Here is a 23,084-nt window from a genome sequence, read left to right on the forward strand (position 1 = left end):
TCCCAGCATCCCATGGTAGCCTACCCCTCCTGAGATTTCCCCCCTCCCCCCCCACACAGAGCACTGGGGTGGTAAGCCCAACACCTCCAGGCTTTTTGCCTGTGAGCAAAGATGGCTACTCACCAGATGGCAGAATCCCTTCTGCCAAGTTCACGTTTTTAAAAAGCAGCACTAATCAGCACCATTGTGAGCACTTGCTAGGGAGGCCCCTGAATGACAGGAGGCCTTGCATATGGGGTGGCTGCCGTTAGTTGTATGGAAATAAGGTTTAAGTGTTGATAATTGGTTTCTCGCCACACTATGGTGAGACCCGATTTTGCCTCGGGGAGTGAGCCAGTTGCATCGCAAACTGTTTAGCACCTGGCATGGTTCTCATTTTCAGGCCTCTCCCACTATTCACTAGCCTTGTTTCGCTCAAGCGAGAGTGTAACGAGGCCTGAGAATCGCATCCAAAGTGTCATTGAATAGAGGTGGGGAGCTCGTCGGCGTGAAAAACCAATCACAAATGAACTTCGAAATGTTTCCGTTTGGGGAGCAAGTTTATGGGATCTTGGTATTTTGTTGTTTGTAACCAATATTGTCTGCAGCCAATATTCAGAAGATATTGGTTGTGGTTCAGCAATCCTGGTTCCACATGGGGACAAATGGAAGTAAGTTCCTGCACTACTTCTCGTCTTTGTGCAATAGTTACTGCACTGTTGCCTTTTTCCCTGGCGAGATTTTCCTCAAATCTAGTATTTGTCTCCACCCTGTGAATTTGGAAGCAGTTCAGACAATATTTCAAGCTCTGTTCCCTGTTTCCATGAGCCCCCATCTTCAATAACTACCTTTTCCTACTAGCTAGTTTGGACTCGTCTTTTCAGTCTTGGGAGGGGGAAGGTCTGGAGAGGTTTAGGGACAAGTTCATGGAGGGGAGCTTTGTTAATTTTATGGAGTTGGCTGAGAAATTCCAACTGCCTGGTTCCAATTTTTCCAGGTACTTTCAAATTCCTGATTTTTCGCACATATTTCCCTCTTTTCCTTTGGTGCCACCCTCTCCCCTGTTGAAGACCTCGTCTTTGGACGGGCGTGACAAGGGGACTATTGGACGTATATGGCATTTCCTTTCAATGGAGTCTGTTCCATTGAGGGGTGAGGACGAAACAAGGAGGGTGAATTGGGTCCCATTCTTAATGGGGAAGTATGGAATGAGGCCCTTCACAAGGTCAACTCCACATCTTCACATGCTCAGCTGAGCTTGATTATGGTCTTGCACAGGAAGCACCTGACCAAAGCTAGGATGAGCGGATACTTCTCTGAAGTGTGAACACTGTTCTCGGGTGCCAGCTAACCATACACATCTGGTCCTGTCCCATGTTGATAAGCTTCTGGGCCTCCTTTAACACTATGTCAGATATACTCCCTGTAGATTTGGATCCATGTCCGCTGATGGCCATATTTGAGATGTTGGACTCGACAGTGCTTCAGTCGGGTGTGAAGGCGGATGTCTTTGCCTTTGCTTCATTGATAACCCGGAGGCAAATTCTGCTTGGGTGGAGGTCTCCTACTCAGCCTAGTACTTCCTGCTTGGGTGATCTAATGTCTTTTCTACATTTGGAGAAGGTCAAGTTCACCATCAGGGAATAGGGGGAAAGGGTTCTACCTAAGATGGCAACCACTCATTTCCTTTTTTAAAAAACAATTTAGAGTACCCAATTCCTTTTTTCCCTCCAGTTAAGGAGCAACTTAAGCATGGCCAATCCACCTACACTGCATGTCATTGGGTTGTGTGTGTGTGTGTGTGTGTGTGTGTGTGGGGGGACCCATGCAGACACGAGGAGAATATCCAAATCCACATGGACAGTGACCCGGGGCCGGTAACGGACCCGGGTCCTCAGCGCCATAGGGAACAGTGCTAACCACTGCAACACCGTTAGCCCCTCGTTTCCTTTTATAAGGAGTTAGTCAGCGTCAGCTGTTAAGGGGTTTTGTTCAGTTTTTTTGTTAGGGTTTAGGTTAGTTTTTTTGTGAAAGTTAATGTGTGCTTTTGCTTTTTTTGCTTCTCTCTATTAGTGTGCGTTTCAGTTTGATTGTTTCAGGTTGCTTTGTGAAATTTTTAATACATTAAAAAAAAATCATTTGTTGTTACTGTTGCAAGTTAATTTGTTCAGATAAAAGCTCTTTCACCTACCTCTGTACTGGAGATCTGCTGCTCGGTTTCGATTACTTTTACTTCTTCGGTTTTGGGTTCCTGATTTGAGGTCTCAGGACCTGCAGTCTCACTTGCTGCTGTGTGGTGATCATTACTGACAGTGGCATCACTATCTTCGCTTGGAGACTCATCAGTTTTGTTTGTAGCCATATCATTGTCTTCAATTTGTTCACATTGGTTTGGATCAGGACAGATTTCAGATTCTTGGCTCTGCGGAGATGAGAGCTCTTTATGGGATGGCTCTTCAGGTGAAGACGCTTTGGGTGAGGTGTGAGCGTCTCCTTTGGGCGAGGTAGGGCTCTTGGGGTTTTCACCGTTGCTTTGAACTCCATGCTCAGTAAAAACATCCTCATTCTCGTCACCTGGTGCTCCATTTTCTTTCGGTTCTACGTTCTTGGCAGGCGTCTCTGTTTCTGGGGAGCCGGGATTACTTGATTCCTCAGCGACTGAATGTCTGAACCGCCTGCTCGGTGGCCGTCGTTTCAGCGACACACGTGCTCGACTCTAAAAAGGTCAAACCAAACAAAACACATCCAAACGAAATTGGGATTCAATAAAGTATTTATCTTACATGTAAACAGCATGTTGATGTGCGTCTGTCTCCCCCATTCATTATTTTGCAGGATCAACCTCATCTCGGTACCTCAAAAAAGCCTGCATTAATCCCAATCTTAAAAATGGGGTTTGATCCGGAAGCCACAGCCATTTGTGGTGTGTGTGGGTGGGTGGGGAGGGGTATATCCCTGCTTCCCTTTGTGAAAAAAAAACTCCTAATTTGATTCCACCACCTCTAATTTAAAATTGAGATCCCTTTGTAAAAGATTCTTGATTCACTCCTGTGGACTCCCAAATCCTATTGTTCCTCACCTCAAGCACAGATTCAGTCAGAGCTACACAGAAGCTCCAATTAATCCCCGGGTAACACAGCAGATGATATAACAGGTCTCGGTCCTTTTTCCTTCTACATCGTGCCCCACTGATTTCCCAAATGCACTTGTGAGGAAAATGTACCCTCCAACCCCAATCATATACTTACGTCGCTTCTTCTTTGGATGCTGGTAACCTTGCCCTGTATTTCTGGAACTTTCTATTTTTATTTCATAATCCTATATGTTCGCAGTTCCATGATCGAATTGTTTGAAAAGAGCAGCTTGTTCTAGCCCTTGCTAATGTACTGGTATTGAATTGTGGGCAACAATGTGGATTCCAGACATATGTAACAGTTATTTATTAATATTTTTTGTTTCAGTTCTAAATTAACAGATTTGCAAATAATAGCAAATTATTTGCAGCTGATGCTGCAACTGTACCTTGTGGAAACTGTGCAAAGGTTCACCCTCTGTGGGTTGGTCAAGTGCAACTCCATCCGATTCACTGGATTGGGAGCGTGCTCCAGGACTATCAGGTGTAGATGCAGGACTAGCAAAAGGTGAGAAGCAAGATTTTAATGGACTCTTTGGGGCAGCCCCAGGCACCAGAGCATGTGGGGAGAGAAGCAAGTTGGCCTATATGAAAAAGAAAATAGATAAAAAGGTTACATACCAGGCGCCTTTTTAATCACTTTTTGTACCTGTTAACTGGCTTTTAGTGATTTCTGTCCACGAGCAACCCCCCCCCCCCCCCCCCCCCCCCCCCCCCCCCCGCCCCATCACATCTCTCTGTTCTTCCACAGTAGCTAGTTTCTAACCTTAAGGGAAATGGAAACGTCTAGTTTAAAATTCTCAATGGATTGAGATGGAATCTTTTTTTGAACGGTGGGACCTCAAGGCAATACCAGGTAGATTTAGTAAGGATGAACAAAGTGTTTATTGGCAATTAACAAGGCTAACTTATACTGTATGTAGGTACAGAGTTTGTCTATAGGTGTTCACACTCTGGCTCCTGGGTTCACTCTGGCCAGCACTCCATGCCCCAGGGTCCGTGCCTTCTGCTCATTGGTCGGGGTTTATGCCCTCCCGCATGATAGAGCCCGAACCGGTCACATGGCCCATGAGGGCACACCCCTTAAAGGGGCCACTCTACTACATGAAAATTGCTGGGAAACCTCACACTGTGATCAGATTTATCCTAAAATTAAAATGACCAACGTGAGCAGCTGTCTGCAGTTTTCAGATTGTGTGATTAAATTTACCAGTACCAAACTGAGATCGGAAGCATGCAACGTACATCCTTAGGTAGCTCTAACTCTACACACACAGTACGCCCACAAACACACACAAGAACCCCCTGGCACCCACCAGCACAACCCCTTCAGGTCCAGGTGTGGTGCCCATACATGCCACCTGCTTTAGGCCCCCCCCCCCCAATCAATCAAGTGGTTCACAATGCCCTCTCTGTCTCCGCAGGACAAGATAGGCCATAATAAGTGTGAAAGGGCCAAGGTGGGGGGGGGGGGGGGGTGGTTTGTGGCATATCAGAGATTTGAGGCCTCATACCCTATGAGGAACAGACCGTGGAAATCTCGGGTTTGAGAGCAGTCACTGACAGCAAGGTTGGCCTGAGCCCCAGGGGTGAGGATCCATTGACTCTTCACCCAGATGACCTGTCTCAAGTTGTTTATATCTGACAAAATGATCCTCTCATTGGTAACATGCCCATTGTCTCGCAGGATCTCCAGCTGATGGGGCCAGGCCATCCAGAGTCATTCCCCCCTGCCATCCAGGAGACCACCTCAAAGGAGAGCTCCGAAGAGACCACCATCGAGGCATCACAGCTTTCACCTGCAACTTCCATCAGCAAAGAGACATACGCCTCAGGAGTGGGCGCTATTAATGGACAGGCTTCCGGGCACAATCTGGCGAGCACCACACAACTGCTGATAGGCAGCAACATCCAAGGGAGGCAGCAGTCTGCTGGATCCTAAGATTCAGCTGGCTCCCAGTCAGATGCCAAGACTCTGGACATGGTTCCCCCACAGCTGATGCAGATGATACAACACAGCCATGAAATTCAGTATGGGATATCAGCGACATTCCAGTGAGTGCACAGCCAATTGAAGGAGTCCCAAAGGCTACGGGCGCAGGAGATGGTGCCGACAATGCGTGGCATTGAGGCCAACACTGCTTGGGTGGCGACCGCAGTGGAAAACCTGGAGCATGATGCCTGCGCCTTGTCTGGTGGTGCCCAAGGCATGGCTCAGTCCATGACGGACATGGCTGAAGGCCTTGACATCATGTCCCAGTTGCTGAGGGACATGTCCCAGACACAGGTGGACATTGCCGAGGCACTGCAGAGCTGGGCCCAGTCACTGAGGAGCATGACCGAGGACGTCGACACCACGGTGCAGACAATGAGAGCCACCAGGATTGGCAGAGCCAGATAACTCAGAGGTTTCTGAAACTCACTCCAGCTGCCCGTCCATCCCATGGAGACCCCCAGGGCCCCATGGGCGCCGTCAGGATGAAAGAAGTGCTGGAGGCCAAGCTGAGCCTGCCACCAAGGAGACAATGGCGGTTTCCAGTTCTTTCAAAATCCCCCTTCCAGACACTGGCACATCTCAAGGGCAGCAGGCAGAACTGGCTGACATGGCGATGCCAGTGACACTGGTAGGTCAGCAGGGGCCCCCTGGTTCCAGGCCCTCCAGAGGACATCCGCCACGGGCATCAAAGGCCCCAGGGTGTGGAAAGCAACTGGCTGCCTCCACCTCTGATGTGCAACCTGGGGACACACCTAGATGTAGCAGTAGACCACGAAAGATCAAGAAGAGAGTGGAGCACAGAGTGGGCATGGGTGGAGGCACTATCTATAGCTAAGGGGAATGGAAATGGAAAGATTAAAACATGTTACACCTGATTCATGTGAAGCTTGTTATGTAAACTTTTACCCCCATCTCCTGTCTTTTAGACCCTCTCAGCCCCCACCCCACCCTGCCATCACCAGAAAGACAGGAATCGGGGGGAATTGGGAAAGAGATACAGAGAGCTGACGGACAAAGCCTCATCCTTTGAGAATCGGGTGTGAGGGTCTCCTTATTCCTCCAGGCATGCCAGACCCGTACCACCATCTGGCCTCCATCCTCTTCCTCCACCTCTCCTGGTCTGCCTCTTCTTCCTCCCTCAGACGAGGCTGCATGTTGCCCTGCTGCTGTGCCAGGTTATGGAGGGCATAGCCAACCACCACAAAGCAGGAGACCCTCTGGGGCGTGTACTGGAAAGCACTACCAGAGTGGTCCAAGAATCGGAACCGCATTTTCAGCAGTCCAATGCACCACTTAATGGCAGCACAGGTGGCAACATGGACCTTGTTATATCGGGTCTCCGCCTTCCACACTGGCATCAACAGCCAGCATCTCAGCAGGTAGCCCTTTATACCCCCAAGAGCCAACCTATCATCCTGGAGTGGTCCGCGAAAACACTGGGAATCTTCAAGTGTCCCAGGATATAGCTGTCATGCACCACCTGGGAAGTGTGCATACAGGAGCATGATCGGGAGTCAGTGGTCGCAAACGAGTTGAACATTCAGGGAGTGTAACCCCTTCCTGTTAATGAAGGCCCTGATGCCCCTGTGTGTGCAAGGCGGCATGTTTGTCATCTATTGCCCCCTGGGTGGGAGATATGTTCCTGGAAGGGAGCTTTGCGAGTTTGAGAAGCTTGGAGGAGAAATTTGGGCTGGTAAGGGGAAATGATTTTAGGTACCTACAGTTGCGGAACTTTGTTCGTAGACAGGTCCCATCTTTCCCACGCCTCCCGCCAATGGGGATCCAAGACAGAATAGTCTCTAGGGGGGAAGAAGGGGAGGGTAGAGTCTCTGATATTTATAAGGTGCTCATGAGGGAGGAAGGGTCCCAGATGGAGGAACTGAAACGTAAATGGGAGGAGGAGCTCGGCGGGGAAATAGAGGACGGGCTGTGGGCAGAGGCCCTGAGTAGGGTAAATTTAACCGCGACATGTACCAGGCTCGGGCTGATTCAATTTAAGGTCGTTCACCGGGCCCACATGACGGTGGCTCGGATGAGCAAATTCTTTGGGATAGATGACAAATGCGCTAGGTGCGCGGGAGGACCAGCGAACCACGTTCATATGTTTTGGGCATGCCCTACGCTTAGGGGGTACTGGGAGGGATTTGCGGGCGTCATGTCCCGGGTGCTAAAAACAAGGGTGGCGATGGGTCCAGGAGAGGCAATTTTTGGGGTTTCGGAAGACCCGGGAGTCCAGGGGGTGAAAGAGGCCGATGTTTTGGCCTTTGCTTCCCTGATAGCCCGGCGACTAATATTATTGGCGTGGAGGGACTCAAAGCCCCCGAAGACTGAGTTGTGGCTTGCAGACATGTCGAGTTTCCTGGGTATGGAAAAAGTTAAGTTCGCCTTGAGGGGATCTGTACAGGGGTTCGCCCGGAGGTGTCAACCATTTATTGACTTCTTTGCGGGAGAGTGAGCGTCAGCAGAGGGGGGGGGGGTAGAGTAGAGTAGGAGGGATAAAATGGCGGGTAGTACCGGTGGGAGAGGAGAGGGCTTGTGCAGTATGTTATGATTGAAGTATTGAATGTACGTGGATGTTTGCACATTTTTGCCTTTTTTGCTTTCTTTCTGTTGATGGCTGCAACTGTTTACAAAGCCAAAAACGACCTCAATAAAATTGTTTATTAAAACAAAAAAAATCTATTGCCCCCTGGACCTGGGGCATCCAGCGATGGGGGAAGACCTGTAGCCTGGGCGTCTATGGTGGGCCTGGTGCAGCTCAAAATTGATAACGTCTGATGCCCGGGCATACAGGGCACCTGTGATCTCACGGATGTATTAGAATCATAGAATCATAGAATTTACAGTGCAGAAGGAGGCCATTCGGGCCATCGAGCCTGCACTGGCCCTTGGAAAGAGCACCCTACTTAAGCCCACGCCGCCACCCTATCCCAGCAACCCAACCGACTTATGGATTGTAGTTGAGAAATGGCACACAGGTCTCCACTTGAGATCTGGATCAACCGGTTACACAGAAATTCAGGGCTGCAGTGACCCTCACAGTCACCAGGAGTATGTGTCCACCTCCTTCACTGGGTGCCAAGCCCGCGAGGAGATGGCACAGGTGCTGCACTCTCTCTTTGTTGAGACGGAGCGTCCTGCAGTGTCAGTCAGCTCCTCGAAAGACCGGCAACGCCTGTACACCTTCGGCCTTTGCTGGTTAACCCCCTCTGCATTGCACCTTGGCCTGATGGGCAGCCAGGTCTTCAGGATGTGCGGCGGCCCCCTGCACATGGGACTCGCTTCCAACCTGCGTTGATGCTGCTGCCGCCATCTCCGGCGTCTGCCTGCCTCGGCTGCCACCAACATCACGAGGGCAGCCTCTGCGGGGCTGACACAATCAGCCATATTGTTACATCTGTAAGGGATTGGAGAAGGAGAGAGACTAACAATCAGTTAGGGCTTCCACCCCGGGACCCTCAAATCCCCCACGCCTCCCCACACCCTCTCTCAGAGTGCCATCGACTGAACCAGTCGTACTGGAAAACCTCACTCTGTGCACTCACCTCTGGCCAGAGCAGGAGCCCCTAGGCCCGAGAGCCATGCCGGGATCATTAGGAAGGCTGTGTTCAGGTGCCCTCCCCTAATCCACACTTACCCCATGGTCGCGAGAGTGTCCCCAGTGCTGAAGCCCAGCTCTCGAGTGTTTCATTGTTAGTTGCTGCCTCTGTGGTGCTGATGTTTCTAGAGTTCAGGCACACTGTTCAGGCTTCAAAGTTTGAAATGCGATGCAATAATCATTGTCTGAATCATGGCACACGAGAATCCACTCACGAGCTGTGACATGCTGTCACAACTAACAAGGCCAATTCCTCAGTTGAAATAGTCTTCAGTGTGAAGCTAGAGGCTTCTCACAGTCAAAGGGAGTTAAAGTGACCTTCAGCATAGAACCAAGAGCAGGGCTCTGTCCTGGAAGAGGACAGTTTTTTTTAGGACAGACAGACAGCAGCTGTAGTTGCCCCTGTTATGGGTATCCATAATATTTAAAGATGGCTTGAAGGCCTCACAGGCGAAAGCTCCCCCAGCCCGCTGCCAAGCACTGGGGTAACAGCTCCAGTGTCCTTGAGCTGCACGCTGGAAAATGGAAATGGCTACTCACCTCCTCAGTTCAGCAGCCATTGTGCCAACTTCATGTTTTTAAAAAGGAGCACTAAATGACATCCATGTGATTTCTCGCTGGGGAACCGGTTAATTGCTGTGAGGCCGCTGCATTCGACGTCTATCTCGCTAATGAGATGGAAATGAATGCAAATAAGGGTTAATGATATGCTCGCCATATTAGGGAGCGATCCAAAACTTACCATCGGGAGCAGGCCGGTTAGATTGCAAACTGATTTGCGTCTGGCGCGAAATCTCAATTTTGGCCTTTCCTGCCTTTTTAACCAGCGCACCCAGATCCATACCGGGGGGCAGTGCAATGGTTAAATCACGTCCTAACATAGGCTGCGGAAAGGATATATAAAGTTGGAAGTTCAACCTGTGTGTTTTTTAATGTTATGTAAACTGCTTTATCATCTTCAGGAACAGAAGAGCTGATTTTCTGAATGTCTCCTCCCAGTGAACACCTTTAGCCATTGTGGACGGCATCTCCCAAAATACTCTTCCATCAACATGGTCCATCCCAGAAATGCTAACCCTCCTTTTAACTTCACAGATATTGATGGACCTGTTGCTATTTTCAATCTTTTACTACCTAATTACTTATCTCTCGTGTGCCACACATTCATTACTGTGTGCATCACATGCCAGTTGCAGGAAGTGGCAAATGTACTCATAAACGCACCTGGAGTTTTTCAATGAGAGGCGAGGAAGTTTTCAATTTCAACTTTGGACGATGGGTTGAGTCGTTAACTGATGGCTTCTGTGCATTAAAAAAAGTAACATGTTAGGAAGTATGTTCTCATCATGTCAACGTGTCAATCAAGTAACATGATTTATGATCTGATTTCAGATTATCAGACTTTTAACCTCACACAGGTTCGGGTTTGAGGGTTATGCGGTGATTGGTCCTTTCAGGGCAACACAGCAGAAGAGGGTCACCTGGCTTGAGGGACCGAATGAGACGGAGAGTGGGTAATCAACCTGGGGGTAAGAGTCCTCCCTTAGACAGAAGACATGTAGTGACTGGGGCAACTGGGCACTGTTCTAGGGCATCCAGGGGCTAGCTGGCCTCTGTACCGATTTTCTTATTGCGTTTCTTAAGAAATCTGTGAGAATGTATCATTACAGTTACCTATGGAATAAATATTATAGGCTTATCTTAAAAGTAGGTGGTCAAAGATATGATTATTTTACCTCATCTGCATTATGGCCTGTTTCAGTATTATTCTTCGGAGCATCCAAATGGAGAAAGCAAGGAGGCTTTTTGCGAACTGGTCCCTTGAGATGTTTCTAAGGAAAGAAAAAAGAAACTTGCATTGAAGTAGCTTTCATGCCTTTTGGAGTATCATGTCGTGCCTCACAGTGAATAACTCACGATTATGATACTGGACCAGCAACCCCAAAGTTTGAGAGGTCAAATGCTCCCATTGCGAGTCATTTGAGGGCTCTCCCCGGAAAATGACCATTAAAAAGCAGCCAGATGTTTGGAAAAACTAGTTCACTAATGTAAAATCATTGAATAACTCTCAATGCTCTTTGGGCAACACATACAATATTGCCGTGTCAAATTTGTGAACATTCAAAAATGATTTTAAAATGTTCTGTTTTCAGGGATTTTACGTTCACCTACTGTATATACAAAGGAAAACCAGGTTGCCACACCATAGGTTACTTTGCGGAGATGTTTCTCGCTCACAGTCTAAAATGGAGAGAAATAAATCTCCCAAGTGCCTCTGAGGATGACACCATATACTCATGTGACATACTATACAGAGAGGCATTGGTTACAATGCATAACAAAAAGACAAATGGAGATGCTGGTTGCAATTATGTAAGCAAATAAGGCCATCATTTTTGTACCAGCAGGATTCCACAAAGAGCAATGAGATAAATGAATTATTCCCACGTTTTTAGTGGTGTTGTTTGAGGATGGAAATGTTAACTAAAGCAATATAGGAAACTTCCTGTTCTTGTCAGACAGTACCATGGGATATTTAACATCCACCTGAACAAGGAGACAGGGGATAGGATTAACATCTCATCACATCGAACAATTCTGACTCAAGAGACAATGCTACAATTGAGTGACACGCATGAAGAAGTCAGCACCGTGAACATTTAGAAGCAGGAAATTAACTGAACAGGTTTCCCTTGCAAAATTTTAAAGAGCACAAGTTTGCAACAGAAAACAAAACGTTCTCTGGCTCTAAAATCACATGGTAATTAGCCAAGTTACATTCTGATCTCTGTGCCCTTCAACGAAGCAATAAAATCATATTTAAATTTTTCAAAAGTCTCTTTCTTCGCGATTCACAAGGCTAATTCAAAGAGTAATCACATTTGATGGTATCACCCATGTCTCTGGAAGAATTACAGCCTCCCACGTCAGTGAGTTTTTAGGTGGGGGCGCAACGGGATTCCCTCTGGGCTTCTGCCCACCCCAATCTCGCAGTGATTTCATGCTGGGGTGGGCAAGACTCAGATGGGCTGTCCACCCTTGGCCCAATTAAGTCCTGTGGGAGTATCAGTGAGGTCTGGACAATTGTTTTCCTGTTCCAGGTAATTGCCATGCAACGCTTACCTGGGAACCTCCGAGGGTGGCGCAGGGAGGGATTCCCCAGCACATCTTTGTGGTACTCCCGAGTTAAACTGCTCTGGAGCCCAGATGTCACAACCTTATATACTAAAACAAGGGAATAGTAGAAATCAATAGCATGGATGGAGGCCATTCAGCCCATCATGTCCCTGCAGGTTGATAAGTAGCCATTCAGGCCAAACCCCCAAATCAACTTTCCAGCCCTTGTCGGGTATCCTCGTTGAGGGTTTCTACCTTTACCATCCTTTCAGGAAGTGAATTTCAATGGTTTCCTCAAATCCCTTCAAAACCACCAACCTCTTACACTTAATTTATCTCCTTTGGTTACAGGGCGCTCAGCCAGGGGGAAATAGGGTCTTGTAATCCACTTTATCTTGTCTCCTCATAATTTTATACACTGCGATTAGGTCTTCCCTCAGCCTCCTCAGTTCTAAAGAAAACAACCCCAGCTGATCCAATCCTTCCTCATTATTAAAATTCTTTAGAGCAGGCAACAACTTGTAAAACCTACTCTCTGATGAGCCATCAATTGCACGAGAGACGAGTTGCTATACAAAAGTTAGACTTTAATAAGCAAGAACTTAGCCCTGCGGTCGACTACAATAAAATGGACGACCGCCGGGCGTTCTGACTATTTATACCTCGGTATGGAGGCGTGGTTAACTCAGCCTCTCGACCAATCGGAGAGCCGTCACATGACTGGTCTCAACCAATCGGTCGAGAGGCACATGACCAACCAGGGCCAATGGTAAGCCGGTGTTCTGCACCAATGGCAGACAGCTATGCAAATCATACCACCACATTCACCCCTTGTGGAGAAAGAAGCTAGGGGGGGGGGGGGGGGGGAGGTGGAGAGAACTGGTGGTATGAGTAGCAGCCGGGAGAACAAAAATTTTCTCTCCTTTTCTTTTATTACATTTTTGGCTTCCCACTGGCCCAGACAGATAGCAAAAGTCCATGGAGCTGTTGAAATTTAAATCGATTCGATCAGTCTTTTCGTGGCCCGTGACGTTCTGGCAGACCGCCGCAGTGGAGTAGGTGACGTCGGTTCGGCCGCTGGTGGTGGTTGCGTTGTCGTCCTGGAGTCCGGGAGCGATGGTCATTGAACAGTCTCCGTCACCCGAGCTGGCTGTGGAGACGCCATGGATGGGGAAAGGGTGACCTGGGTGGGGCGCTGGGGGGAAAAAAACAGGGGGGGTCTGTGGTGAAGGGGGGGAAGGCCGTACGCCGGCGGGTGCCAGGTCCCGGAGGGAGACCGTGTCCTGCCGACCGTCGGGCTACTCCACATACGCATATTGCGGGTTAGCGTGGAGTTACTGGACTTGTTCCACCAACGGGCCGGACTTGTGCACTCGCACATGCTTCCGGAGCAAGATGGGTCCGGGGGCGGCCAGCCACGTCGGGAGAGGGGATCTAAATGACGACTTCCTGGGGAAAACAAGAAGACGTTCATGAGGTGTCTGATTTGTTGCGGTACAGTGGAGTGAGCGGATAGAATGTAGGGCATCGGGGATAACCTCTTGCCATCGGGAAATAGGGAGATCTCTGGACCGGAGGGCCAGTAGTATGGTCTTCCAGATGGTGCCATTCTCCCGCTCGACCTGTCCATTACCTCGAGGGTTATAGCTGGTTGTCCTGCTAGAGGCAATGCCCCTGTTGACCAGGAATTGACGCAGCTTGTCGCTCATAAAGGAGGACCACTGATCGCTGCGTATGTACGCGGGGTAGCCGAACAGGGAGAAGATGGAGAGGAGGGCCTTAATGATGGTCGATGTGGTCATGTCGGGGCAGGGAATGGCGAAGGGGAAGTGGGAGAATTAGTCAATTACCGCCAGGAAGTAAATGTTGCGGTTGTTAGAGGGAAGGGGCCCCTTGAAGTCAATGCTGAGACATTCGAAGGGGCGGGATGCTTTGATCAGGTGTGCGCCCTCGGGGCGGTAGAAGTGCGGTTTGCACTCGGCGCTGATGTGGCAGTCACGGGTTACTGTCCTGACTTCCGCGATGGAGAAAGGCAGGTTGCGGGCCTTAATGAAATGGTAGAGACGGGTCACCCCTGGATGGCAGAGGTCCGCGTGGAGGGAGCGGAGGCGGTCTATCTGCGCGCTGGCACAGGTACCGCGGGACAGGGCATCAGGCGGCTCATTGAGCTCCCCAGGACGATACAAGATATCATAGTTGTACGTGGACAACTCGATCCGCCACCGTAAGATCTTGTCATTCTTAATCTTGCCCCTTTGTGCATTATCAAACATGAAGGCTACTGACCGTTGGTCTGTGAGGAGGGTAAACCTCCTGCCGGCCAAATAGTGCCTCCAATGTCGTGCCGCTTCGACTATGGCCTGGGCTTCCTTTTCCACAGAGAGGTGGCGGAGTTCGGAAGCCTGGAGAAGAAGGCCACGGGTCTGCCCGCTTGGTTCAGGGTAGCCGCCAGAGCTACTTCTGATGTGTCGCTCTCGACCTGGAAGGGGAGGGACTCGTCGATGGCATGCATCGTGGCCTTTGCGATGTCCGCTTTGATGCGGCTAAAGGCCTGGCAGGCCTCCGTCGACGGCGGGAAGGTCGTGGTTTGAATGAGGGGACGGGCCTTGTCAGCGTAGTTGGGAACCCATTGGGCGTAGTCAGCGAAGAAACCCAGGGAGCGTTTGAGGGATTTGAGGGTATTGGGGAGAGGGAGTTCCATCAGGGGGCGCATGCGTTCGGGGTCGGGGCCTATCACTCCTTTACGCACTACGTAGCCGAGGATGGCTAGACGGTCGGTGCTAAACACGCACTTATCCTTATTGTATGTGAGGTTAAGGAGTTTTGCAGTTTGGAGGAATTTCTGGAGGTTGGCGTCATGGTCCTGCTGATCGTGGCCGCAGATGGTGACATTATCAAGATACGGGAAGGTAGCCCGTAATCCGTACTTGTTGACCATTCGGTCCATCTCCCGTTGGAAGACCGAGACCCCATTTGTGACACCAAATGGAACCCTAAGGAAGTGGTAGAGGCGCCCATCTGCCTCAAACGCGGTGTATTTGCGGTCACTCGCACGGAGGGGGAGCTGGTGGTAAGCGGACTTAAGGTCCACAGTGGAGAAGACTTTGTATTTTGCGATATCGTTTACCATGGCGGAAATACGGGAGAGAGGATACGCGTCCAGTTGCGTAAACCGGTTGATGGTCTGGCTATAGTCGATGACCATCCGGTTTTTCTCCCCAGTCCGGACCACCAGCACTTGGGCTCGCCAGGGACTGGTGCTGGCCTCGTTGACCCCTTCCGTCAGCAACCTCTGGACTTCGGACCTGATGAAGAACCGGTCCTGGGCACTGTACCGTCTGCTCCGTGTCGCGACGGGTTTGCAATTCGGGGGTGAGATTAGCAAACAAGGAGGGGGGGTCCACTTTGAGGGATGCGAGGCTGCAGACAGTGAGGGGGGGGTATAGGGCCGCCGAATTGGAAGGTCAAGCTCTGCAGGTTGCACTGGAAGTCCAGTCCTAGGAGTGCCGGTGCGCAAAGGTCAGGGAGGACAAGGAGTTTATAATTTTTTAAAAACCTTCCCTTGGACCGTGAGGTCCGCGATGCAGCACCCGGTGATGCGGACGGAGTGCGAACCTGAGGCTAACCCGATTTTGTGTTTTACAGGATGGACAGGGAGTGCGCAGCGTCTTACCGTGGCAGGGTGAACAAAGCTTTCCGTGCTCCCGGAGTCCAGCAGACAGCCCGTCTCGTGGCCGTTGAGGTAGATCAGCGTTGTCGTTTTGGCAAGCGTGCGTGGACGTGACTGGTCGAGCTGAATGGCCGCGAGCCGCGGAGAAAATCCATATTCGTCGTCGTCATCCGAGTAGATGCTGGAAGAACCTTGCGTGCCAATCCCGGAAGGTGGTGCCCAAGATTCGCATGTGGAGTCGGGGTCCCAAGATGGCGGCGCCCGTGGGGCCCTCGTGGTTGCTGGGGGCGGGGTTAGCGGTGCCGGCGGGCCGATCGGAGCGGCTGGGAGCGGGGGCAGAGAGGCGCGCAGGCCAGGCGTGGGGGCACGGGAGGCGGCGAGCGGAGAGTAGCGCGGTGCGCTGGAGGGGCCCGGAAGGGTCCAGAGGAAAGAGAGAAGTGCGCAGGCTGGGCGCAGGAGCCCAGGGGGAGAGAGTTGCGCGGCGTCCAGGAGGGGACCGGGAGGGCCCGGAGGAGGGAGAGAGGCGCGCAGGCCAGGAGCAGGGGCCCGGGGGGAGAGAGTTGCGCGGCGTCCAGGAGGGGACCGGGAGGGCCTGGAGGGGGGGGATCCCTGGTCGCTGCGCGGAACCGCAGCGACCGTTTTGGCCTGGCAGACAGTGGAGAAGTGGCCCTTCTTCCCGCAGCTCTTACAGAGGGCGGAGCGGGCTGGGCAGCGCGGGCGAGCGTGTTTCGCGAACCCGCAAAAGTAGCAGCGGGGCCCCGTGGACTTGTCGGGGCGTCCCGCGGCGCAGGCCTGAGGGAGGTCGGGAGCGGCGGATGGCGGTGGGGAAGCGTGCCAGGAGGCCCAGGATGGTGCAGCGCGGCTGGGGACATAGGCGCGGGCGTTTAGATCGGCGACCTCCAGGGAGGTGGAGAGAGTCCGTGCCTCAGTTAAGCTGAGGTCGTCTTTCTCCAGCATCCGCTGGCGGATAGCGGGGGACTGCATCCCAGCCACGTAAGCATCTCTGATCAGAAGTTCCATGTGCTCCGTAGCTGAAACTGCGAGGAAGGAGCAATTCCTCCCCAGGATAGCGAGGGCCTGGTAAAATTGGTCTAATGACTCACCGGGGAGCTGTTGTCTGGTGGCCAGCAGATATCGGGCGAATACTCTGTTGACTGGTTTAAGGAATTGTCCATTCAGTTTAAGCATGGCGGCATCGTAATCTTTCTCCTCCTTGATTATCGTGTAGGCTGCTATGCCCACGCTGGAGTGGAGGATGTGAAGCTTCTGTGCCATGGTGGGGGGTCTGGTTGCAGACTCCAGGTATCCTTCGAGACATGCCAGCCAATGTTGAAAAAGTTCTGCAGGGTTCGGAGTTTGCGGGCTGATGTGGAGGCATTCGGGCTTGATCCGGAACTCCATCTTCAAAAATCTAGCTTATTAAATTGATGAGCCATCAATTGCACGAGAGACGAGTTGCTAAACAAAAGTTAGGCTTTAATAAGCTAGAACTTAGCCCTGCGGTCGACTACAATAAAATGGACGACCGCCGGGCGTTCTGACTATTTATACCTCGGTATGGGGGCGTGGTTAACTCAGCCTCTCGACCAATCGGAGAGCCGTCACATGACTGATCTCAACCAATCGGTCGAGAGGCACATGACCGACCAGGGCCAATGGTAAGCCGGTGTTCTGCACCAATGGCAGACAGCTATGCAAATCATACCACCACACTCTCTATTCTCTCTAATGCAATCACGGGCTGAATTCTCTGATTTTGAGTCTAAGTCCCCATGCCGGTGTGGGAACGGTGGTGTTTTACGACAGAAGAAACGGCCACCAATCTTCCGTTTGGCTGGGGGCTCGCATCAAGGCAGCGTAGAGCACCCGGCTCTAACTGCCGATATGGCCTGGAGAATTGCCGGGTCCGCGGCCGGGCATCCGCACGGCGGCGGCCTGTAGCGGCCGCTCCGTGTAACATGGTGCCGGCCGCTCACAGACCCGGCCTGCGAAATAGTGTCCCCCCTTTGGCCAGGTCATGTGCCCCAGACCACCACCCAACAGTGCCCCCAGCCACTGACAAAGTCCCCCCTGGCTGCGGTTCGGCCCTCCCCCGGCTGTGGCGGTGCTGGACTGAGTCCGCAACTGCCACGCCGAGTTCCCGCCGGCTGAGACCCACACCCGACTGACGCCGTTGGGAACTCGGCCGGTTGGGGGCGTAGCATCGGGGGTGGGCCTCAGGCAATGTTCTGAGGCCGTTGATAATGGCGCACAGCGTACTCTCCGAGTATGCCGTTTTGGAGGGGGCGGAGCATCGCAAAAGCAGCACTGCCCCCGATTCAGTCGTGAACAGGGATTTTCCAGTTGATCGCCGAACGCAATTTTGGCGACCGGAAAATCCCGCCCCACATTTCTCCTGCAGCTCGTTTACTAGAACTGCATGCAATAATCCAGCTGTGGCCTAACTAGTGTTCTATTACAGTTCCTAGCCTCACCTACAAGTTCTTATATAGTATGTCACAATTAATAAAAGCATGTGCCCCTAAATCTTCTGAAACATCTTACCTACCTGTCCAGTCACTCTCAGGGACTCTCAAGGTGCATCTCTGTTTCGCTACACTTCTCAGTATTCTACCATTTATTGTGTATATCCTTGCCTCGTTAACCTTCTCCAAATAATAAAACTATTAGAGGAACAATAATCAAGATAGATGAAGAGATTGATAGGAGGTCATGAATCGAAGAAAAGAGAGAGAAATGCAGATCTAACAACAGGCAGTGAGAAATAGAACTCTGGCAAACATGGAAAATCTGGGATTGCAAGCACGAACGAGTAGAGTCAGAAGGGAAAATCCATTATTTGTAAAAGAAGGGAGAAGTGGCAAAAAATATCTTGGGTGAACCACGCTGAGCTTCAAGTCTGGATGTCACTGAGAGTTGGCTAATTATTTGCTTATTTTTAAAAGATACCGATTTCTTACGAAATGTAAAAATTGTCTCAAAATAATGCTAAGAAAAGTGTGAATGCTTAATGTATGCGTGCAATTTGGGTGATCCACTTGTGAAAATAGGACAAGGAATTTCACATGACTAAACATTTCTGTTAGATTTTGTGACAGGTCTCAAATCTGGCTAGTCAAAAACCAGACATTTTTATAAACTGCCGTGCATGAATTTTAATTCTTATTAAATTAGTTTACTGGCTTGTTCAGTTATGTGTTACATTGGTGCAGTGACGTGTTGGACAAATGACTTATTGTGCTGACCTTTCCCCTTGCTCTGAGTGACCTTTTGAACCCACCCAAACTGGCCTGAACCACCTGACCTGTAAACCGGCAAGATCCAAAAACAGTATGGACTTGGTCTCAACGTTGCTGGTTTTGAGACACTGTATTATATTTTCTGTTGTTGTACATAGTTGTATTAAATAAAACCACAGCAAATAATAGTCAGAGAGGTCCCGTGGTGCAGTTGGTAGTGTCCCTGCCTCTGAGTCAGAAGCTCTGGGTTCATGTCCCACCCCAGGACTTGATGGCTAAGGAAGTTGGGCCTATAATGCAGTCATACTGGTTGAGTATGTCTACCTTCAAATCCTTCCAAATACGCCAATGGCTGGCAGTAAGAAGGTGAGACACTCCTGGTCAGCCACGCTGTGGAGTAGTGCCCCTCCCCTCAAGCTATAAACCCCTGGTGACAGATGAGCGACCTGTTCCAGGAGTAACCAGCTTATGGGAACAGACAAAAGTCTGCCTTAGTGCACCACTAGGTGCGGGAAGAGAGTTGGAAATTAGGAAATGACCTGAACACATACCTCACTCTTTTCCAAGTGGTTGCTTTGTTCTTGTTTAAATTTGGAAGCTAATGCAGCAACAGACATAGGCTTTTCTTCCATAGTTTGAATGGTGTCTCCTGAACGGTCCTAAAACGATAAGAACAAAAGTATAAATGAGGAAACTCACTTATCGATTACAATTTCTGGTCACATTCTCTGTCTCTTCAGGTGCTGTTATGTTTTTGGGGATTTTATTTTTACTCACAGTATAAACAAAGAAGTGAAATGAAAGGAAATGAAAATCGCTTATTGTCACAAGTAGGCTTCAAATTAAGTTACTGTGAAAAGCGACATTCCGGCGCCTGTTCGGGGAGGCTGGTACGGGAATTGAACCGTGCTGCTGGCCTGCCTCGATCTGCTTTAAAAGCTAGCGATTTTGCCCAGTGCTAAACCAGGTTTCCACACAATAGGTTACTTAACCAGTTGTCAGAGTTTATTGCAGAGGTGTTGCTTGCTCACGGTCCAAGATGGAAGTGGAGGCATTCACCTCCATGGTGAGGTATGGAGGTAGAGAGAGGCATTGGTTACAATACATAACATCCCTCTCCCTTTACTCCTGTAGTGTGACAACAGATATTAACTTAAAACTTTTACTATTGGTGATCAGTGATGATATAACCAAGTATTGTTATTGCACAAATATATTCAACACTTGGCTCAGGCACATCATCTAATAAAGTTGATTCTTCTTCTGCTTCTACAAATGCTGTTGGTTCAACTATTGCAGAATTTGAATTTGATTTAGTTACAATCATTGGTCCTGGGATTTCCCACTTTGGGTGTCCGATGTTGGCCTTTCAGATACCGACTGTAAATTCTCATTTTGAAGCGAGGATTTGACCATTGTGTCTCCTCCAAACTCTCTCGTCATCGGGTTGCACCAAATAAGAAATAGTCTTTGCGAGTATTGTAGCAGGTACCCAGTTCTCACTTGAAGGGTAGTTTCTTGTTAAAACACTTTTCTCCTTGCTCAAAACTTCTTGGTTTCGATGTTTGTTCACGGGGAGTAACTTGGTTTTGTTGTTATCGCTCTGCAATGGTAGTAGTGCCAGGCAGTGAGGGCAAATCAAACTTGGTTCTCAACTTTTGTTCTAAAAATAATTTTCAGCCTCTTATCGACTACGTTGATGAAATTGGAATCTCTCTGCTATGTGATGGAACCATCAATTCAGCGAACACATATAGTTGGATCTGAACAGAGACTTTAATACACTTACAACAGAGCCAGCCTATTCGTTGTTGAACTCCAGATGACTGGCAGGCTGGCTCTAAGGCACTGATCTTTATACATCAGTCCCAGGGGGAGGAAGAATCCAAAAGTCTCCAAACTAACACTGCAAAGGAGGAAAATTAAGGGAAGCCTGGCACTGCCAAACTTGCAATACTACCACAGGGCGGCAACAGCGGAAAGAGTGGGGGATGGGTGCACGAACCCAACTCGGAGTGGGTGCGGATGGAGGAGGTGTCCTGCAGGGGACAGACCCTCTGGGCCCTAGCCATGGCAGCACTCCCACCCCCCTCGACAAAATGCACATCTAGCCCAATGGTAGCGGTCACACTGAAAATATGAGGCCAACTAAGACAGCACTTCGGGCTGACCAAGATGTCCCCCATGGCTCCTATCTGCGGTAACCACAGATTCCCGACAGCCTTGCTCGACACAACCTTTAATAAACGGAGACAGGACGGAGGAACGCTGATAGTTAGGGACTTTTACATAGGAAACAGACTAGCAACTCTGAACGAACTGACGGAGGAATGGGAACTACCGACAGGACAGGAAATGAGGCACCTATAAATAAAACACTTCCCCCGCAAAGAGACAGTAGGATATTCCAGTGCCCCGGAGACCACACTGTTAGAGAACCTGATTAGCACAGACAGTAAGGAAGGGGGACTCTGTGGGAAAATATATAGACAGCTGCTGGATAGAGCCCGAACACCACTGTACGAGATCAGACAAAAATGGGAGGACGAACTGGGGACTGAAGTGGGTTGGGGACTCAGGAGGGAAGCACTGAGCAGGGCCAACTCCACCTCCTCCTGCGCAAGGCTAAGCCTAATGCAGCTCCAGGTGGTGTACAGAGCGCACCTGACCAGAACCCGAATGAGCAGGTTCTTCCCGGAGGTGGAGGATAAATGTGAGCGGTGCCAGAGGGGCCTGGCCAACCACACCCACATGTTTTGGGCTTGCCCCAAGCTTGATGTGTTCTGACAGCCTTCTCCGAGGCAATGTCCAAGGTTGTGAGGGTGAGGGTGAAGCCATGCCCAAATGTGGCAATCTTCGGGGTATCAGAGCAGCCAGAACTACATATGGGGAAGGGGGCCAATGCCCTAGCTTTCGCTTCCCTAATCGCACACCAGAGAATCCTGCTTGGCTGGCGATCAGCAGCACAACCCAAAGCTGCAGACTGGCTGGCAGCCTCATCAGAATTTCTCCAGCTGGGGAAGATCAAATAGCTTTCCGAGAGTCAGAGGAAGGCTTTCTAGATAGATGGGGGCAATTTGTCGGCCTGTTCCAAAATCTGTTTACGGCCAACAATAGCCAGTAGAGAGGGGGAAACTGGAAAGTTGAGAAAGGAAAAAGAAAGAAAGGCAAGGAGAACATCAGGGCCACACATCCCAGGCGGGGGAGAAGACAGAGAGCCGGAAAGGGACAAAAAGAAAAAACGCAGAGGGGGCGGTAAACCCTCCCCCCACCATCCACAAGGTGGACACGGCCGAAGCCGACGGTGGGAGAAAACAAAGGTGAGGGGGAAAGGGGAGGAATGAGGAGAGGCAGGAACATCGCCCCGGATTGAGCAAGGAGGGCACTGGGGGGGGGGGGGGGGGGGGGGGGGGGGGAGTACGCCGCATCAGATGACATCAGTTTATATGCAGAAAAATGTAACAACAAGCTTGCTTTTGCATTGAATAATAAAGGAAAAAGAACGACAATGTACATAATTTTGAAAATGCCAATAAAAAGATTTTTTTTAAAAAACACATGCACTCACACAAGATACAGTTCCAGAGAATAATGCACTTTTACAATTTAAAGGAACGATGTAATTTTACAAGTTGTAAACAAAACAATACTTCATAGTTCATGTGCTTGGCTCATCGTAAAAACAGTCAATTGTGGGCCCAACAAGGTGGTATTTTCACTCCAAAAGAGTAGTTTAGGGGTAGTATTATAACATGGATTATTGTAGGACTCCCTCAAAGAAATGGATGTCAATCAGGTTACAAAGTTAGCCACTTGTGGTTGCTTCTTATCACGAGATTAAGTTTCTTTACAGGTGGCTTGGAATAGGAATCAAGCTGGGAAACGTTGTAAATGTGACCGTCTCCAAGTTTTTAAAGGTGTGGGTGAACCGTCTTTTCTTCTCTTCTGTTCTACAGCAGCTGGTGTTATGCAACTAGTCTATCTTTGACTCTTGGAATAATAAAAGGACTTGGTATGAGGAGCACGTTTCTGTAATACAATGGCGCGTTTGAGTGCCATCCATTGTCCACATAATGTGTTAGAGCCAGGGTAATTGATTCACAATGGGGGGAATGATTGGTACCTGATGAACATGCCATCAATGATTCGCTCACTGGATATTCCATCCTCATTACTCTGATATACTGGCAGTCATTGTCCATCACTCAAAGAGTGGGGGTGGTGGTAGTGCTGATAAACCTTACAGATTGTGAGTGGCGGGCTCCTGAACCTGTGAGAGTGGTGGGGAATGGGAAGGGGCACTGTCCGATCAGGCAGGCAGGAACAGTGCAAATGTGCAGATGCATTGGTTG

The 23,084-nt window shown here is 49.9% G+C and overlaps 1 protein-coding gene across 2 annotated transcripts in view; it reads right to left on the bottom strand.

The window, feature by feature from the left end:
* The window catches only part of LOC119968906 (capZ-interacting protein-like), a 107,685-nt gene that overhangs the window by 13,777 nt on the left and 70,824 nt on the right, over positions 1 to 23,084 (bottom strand). Inside the window, exons 2-6 of one of the 2 annotated variants that reach the window (XM_038801883.1) lie at positions 19,284 to 19,391; positions 10,443 to 10,538; positions 9,931 to 10,008; positions 3,502 to 3,696; positions 2,170 to 2,695 (exon numbers count right to left, since the gene is read on the bottom strand). In XM_038801883.1, the coding sequence (XP_038657811.1) occupies positions 2,170 to 2,695; positions 3,502 to 3,696; positions 9,931 to 10,008; positions 10,443 to 10,538; positions 19,284 to 19,364 (976 nt within the window). In that variant the 5' untranslated portion in view covers positions 19,365 to 19,391. The remainder of the gene's footprint in view (positions 1 to 2,169; positions 2,696 to 3,501; positions 3,697 to 9,930; positions 10,009 to 10,442; positions 10,539 to 19,283; positions 19,392 to 23,084) is intronic. The other variant, XM_038801884.1, reaches the window with a different exon arrangement.

Source organism: Scyliorhinus canicula, chromosome 7 (assembly GCF_902713615.1).
Source record: "Scyliorhinus canicula chromosome 7, sScyCan1.1, whole genome shotgun sequence".
NCBI lineage: Eukaryota > Metazoa > Chordata > Chondrichthyes > Carcharhiniformes > Scyliorhinidae > Scyliorhinus > Scyliorhinus canicula.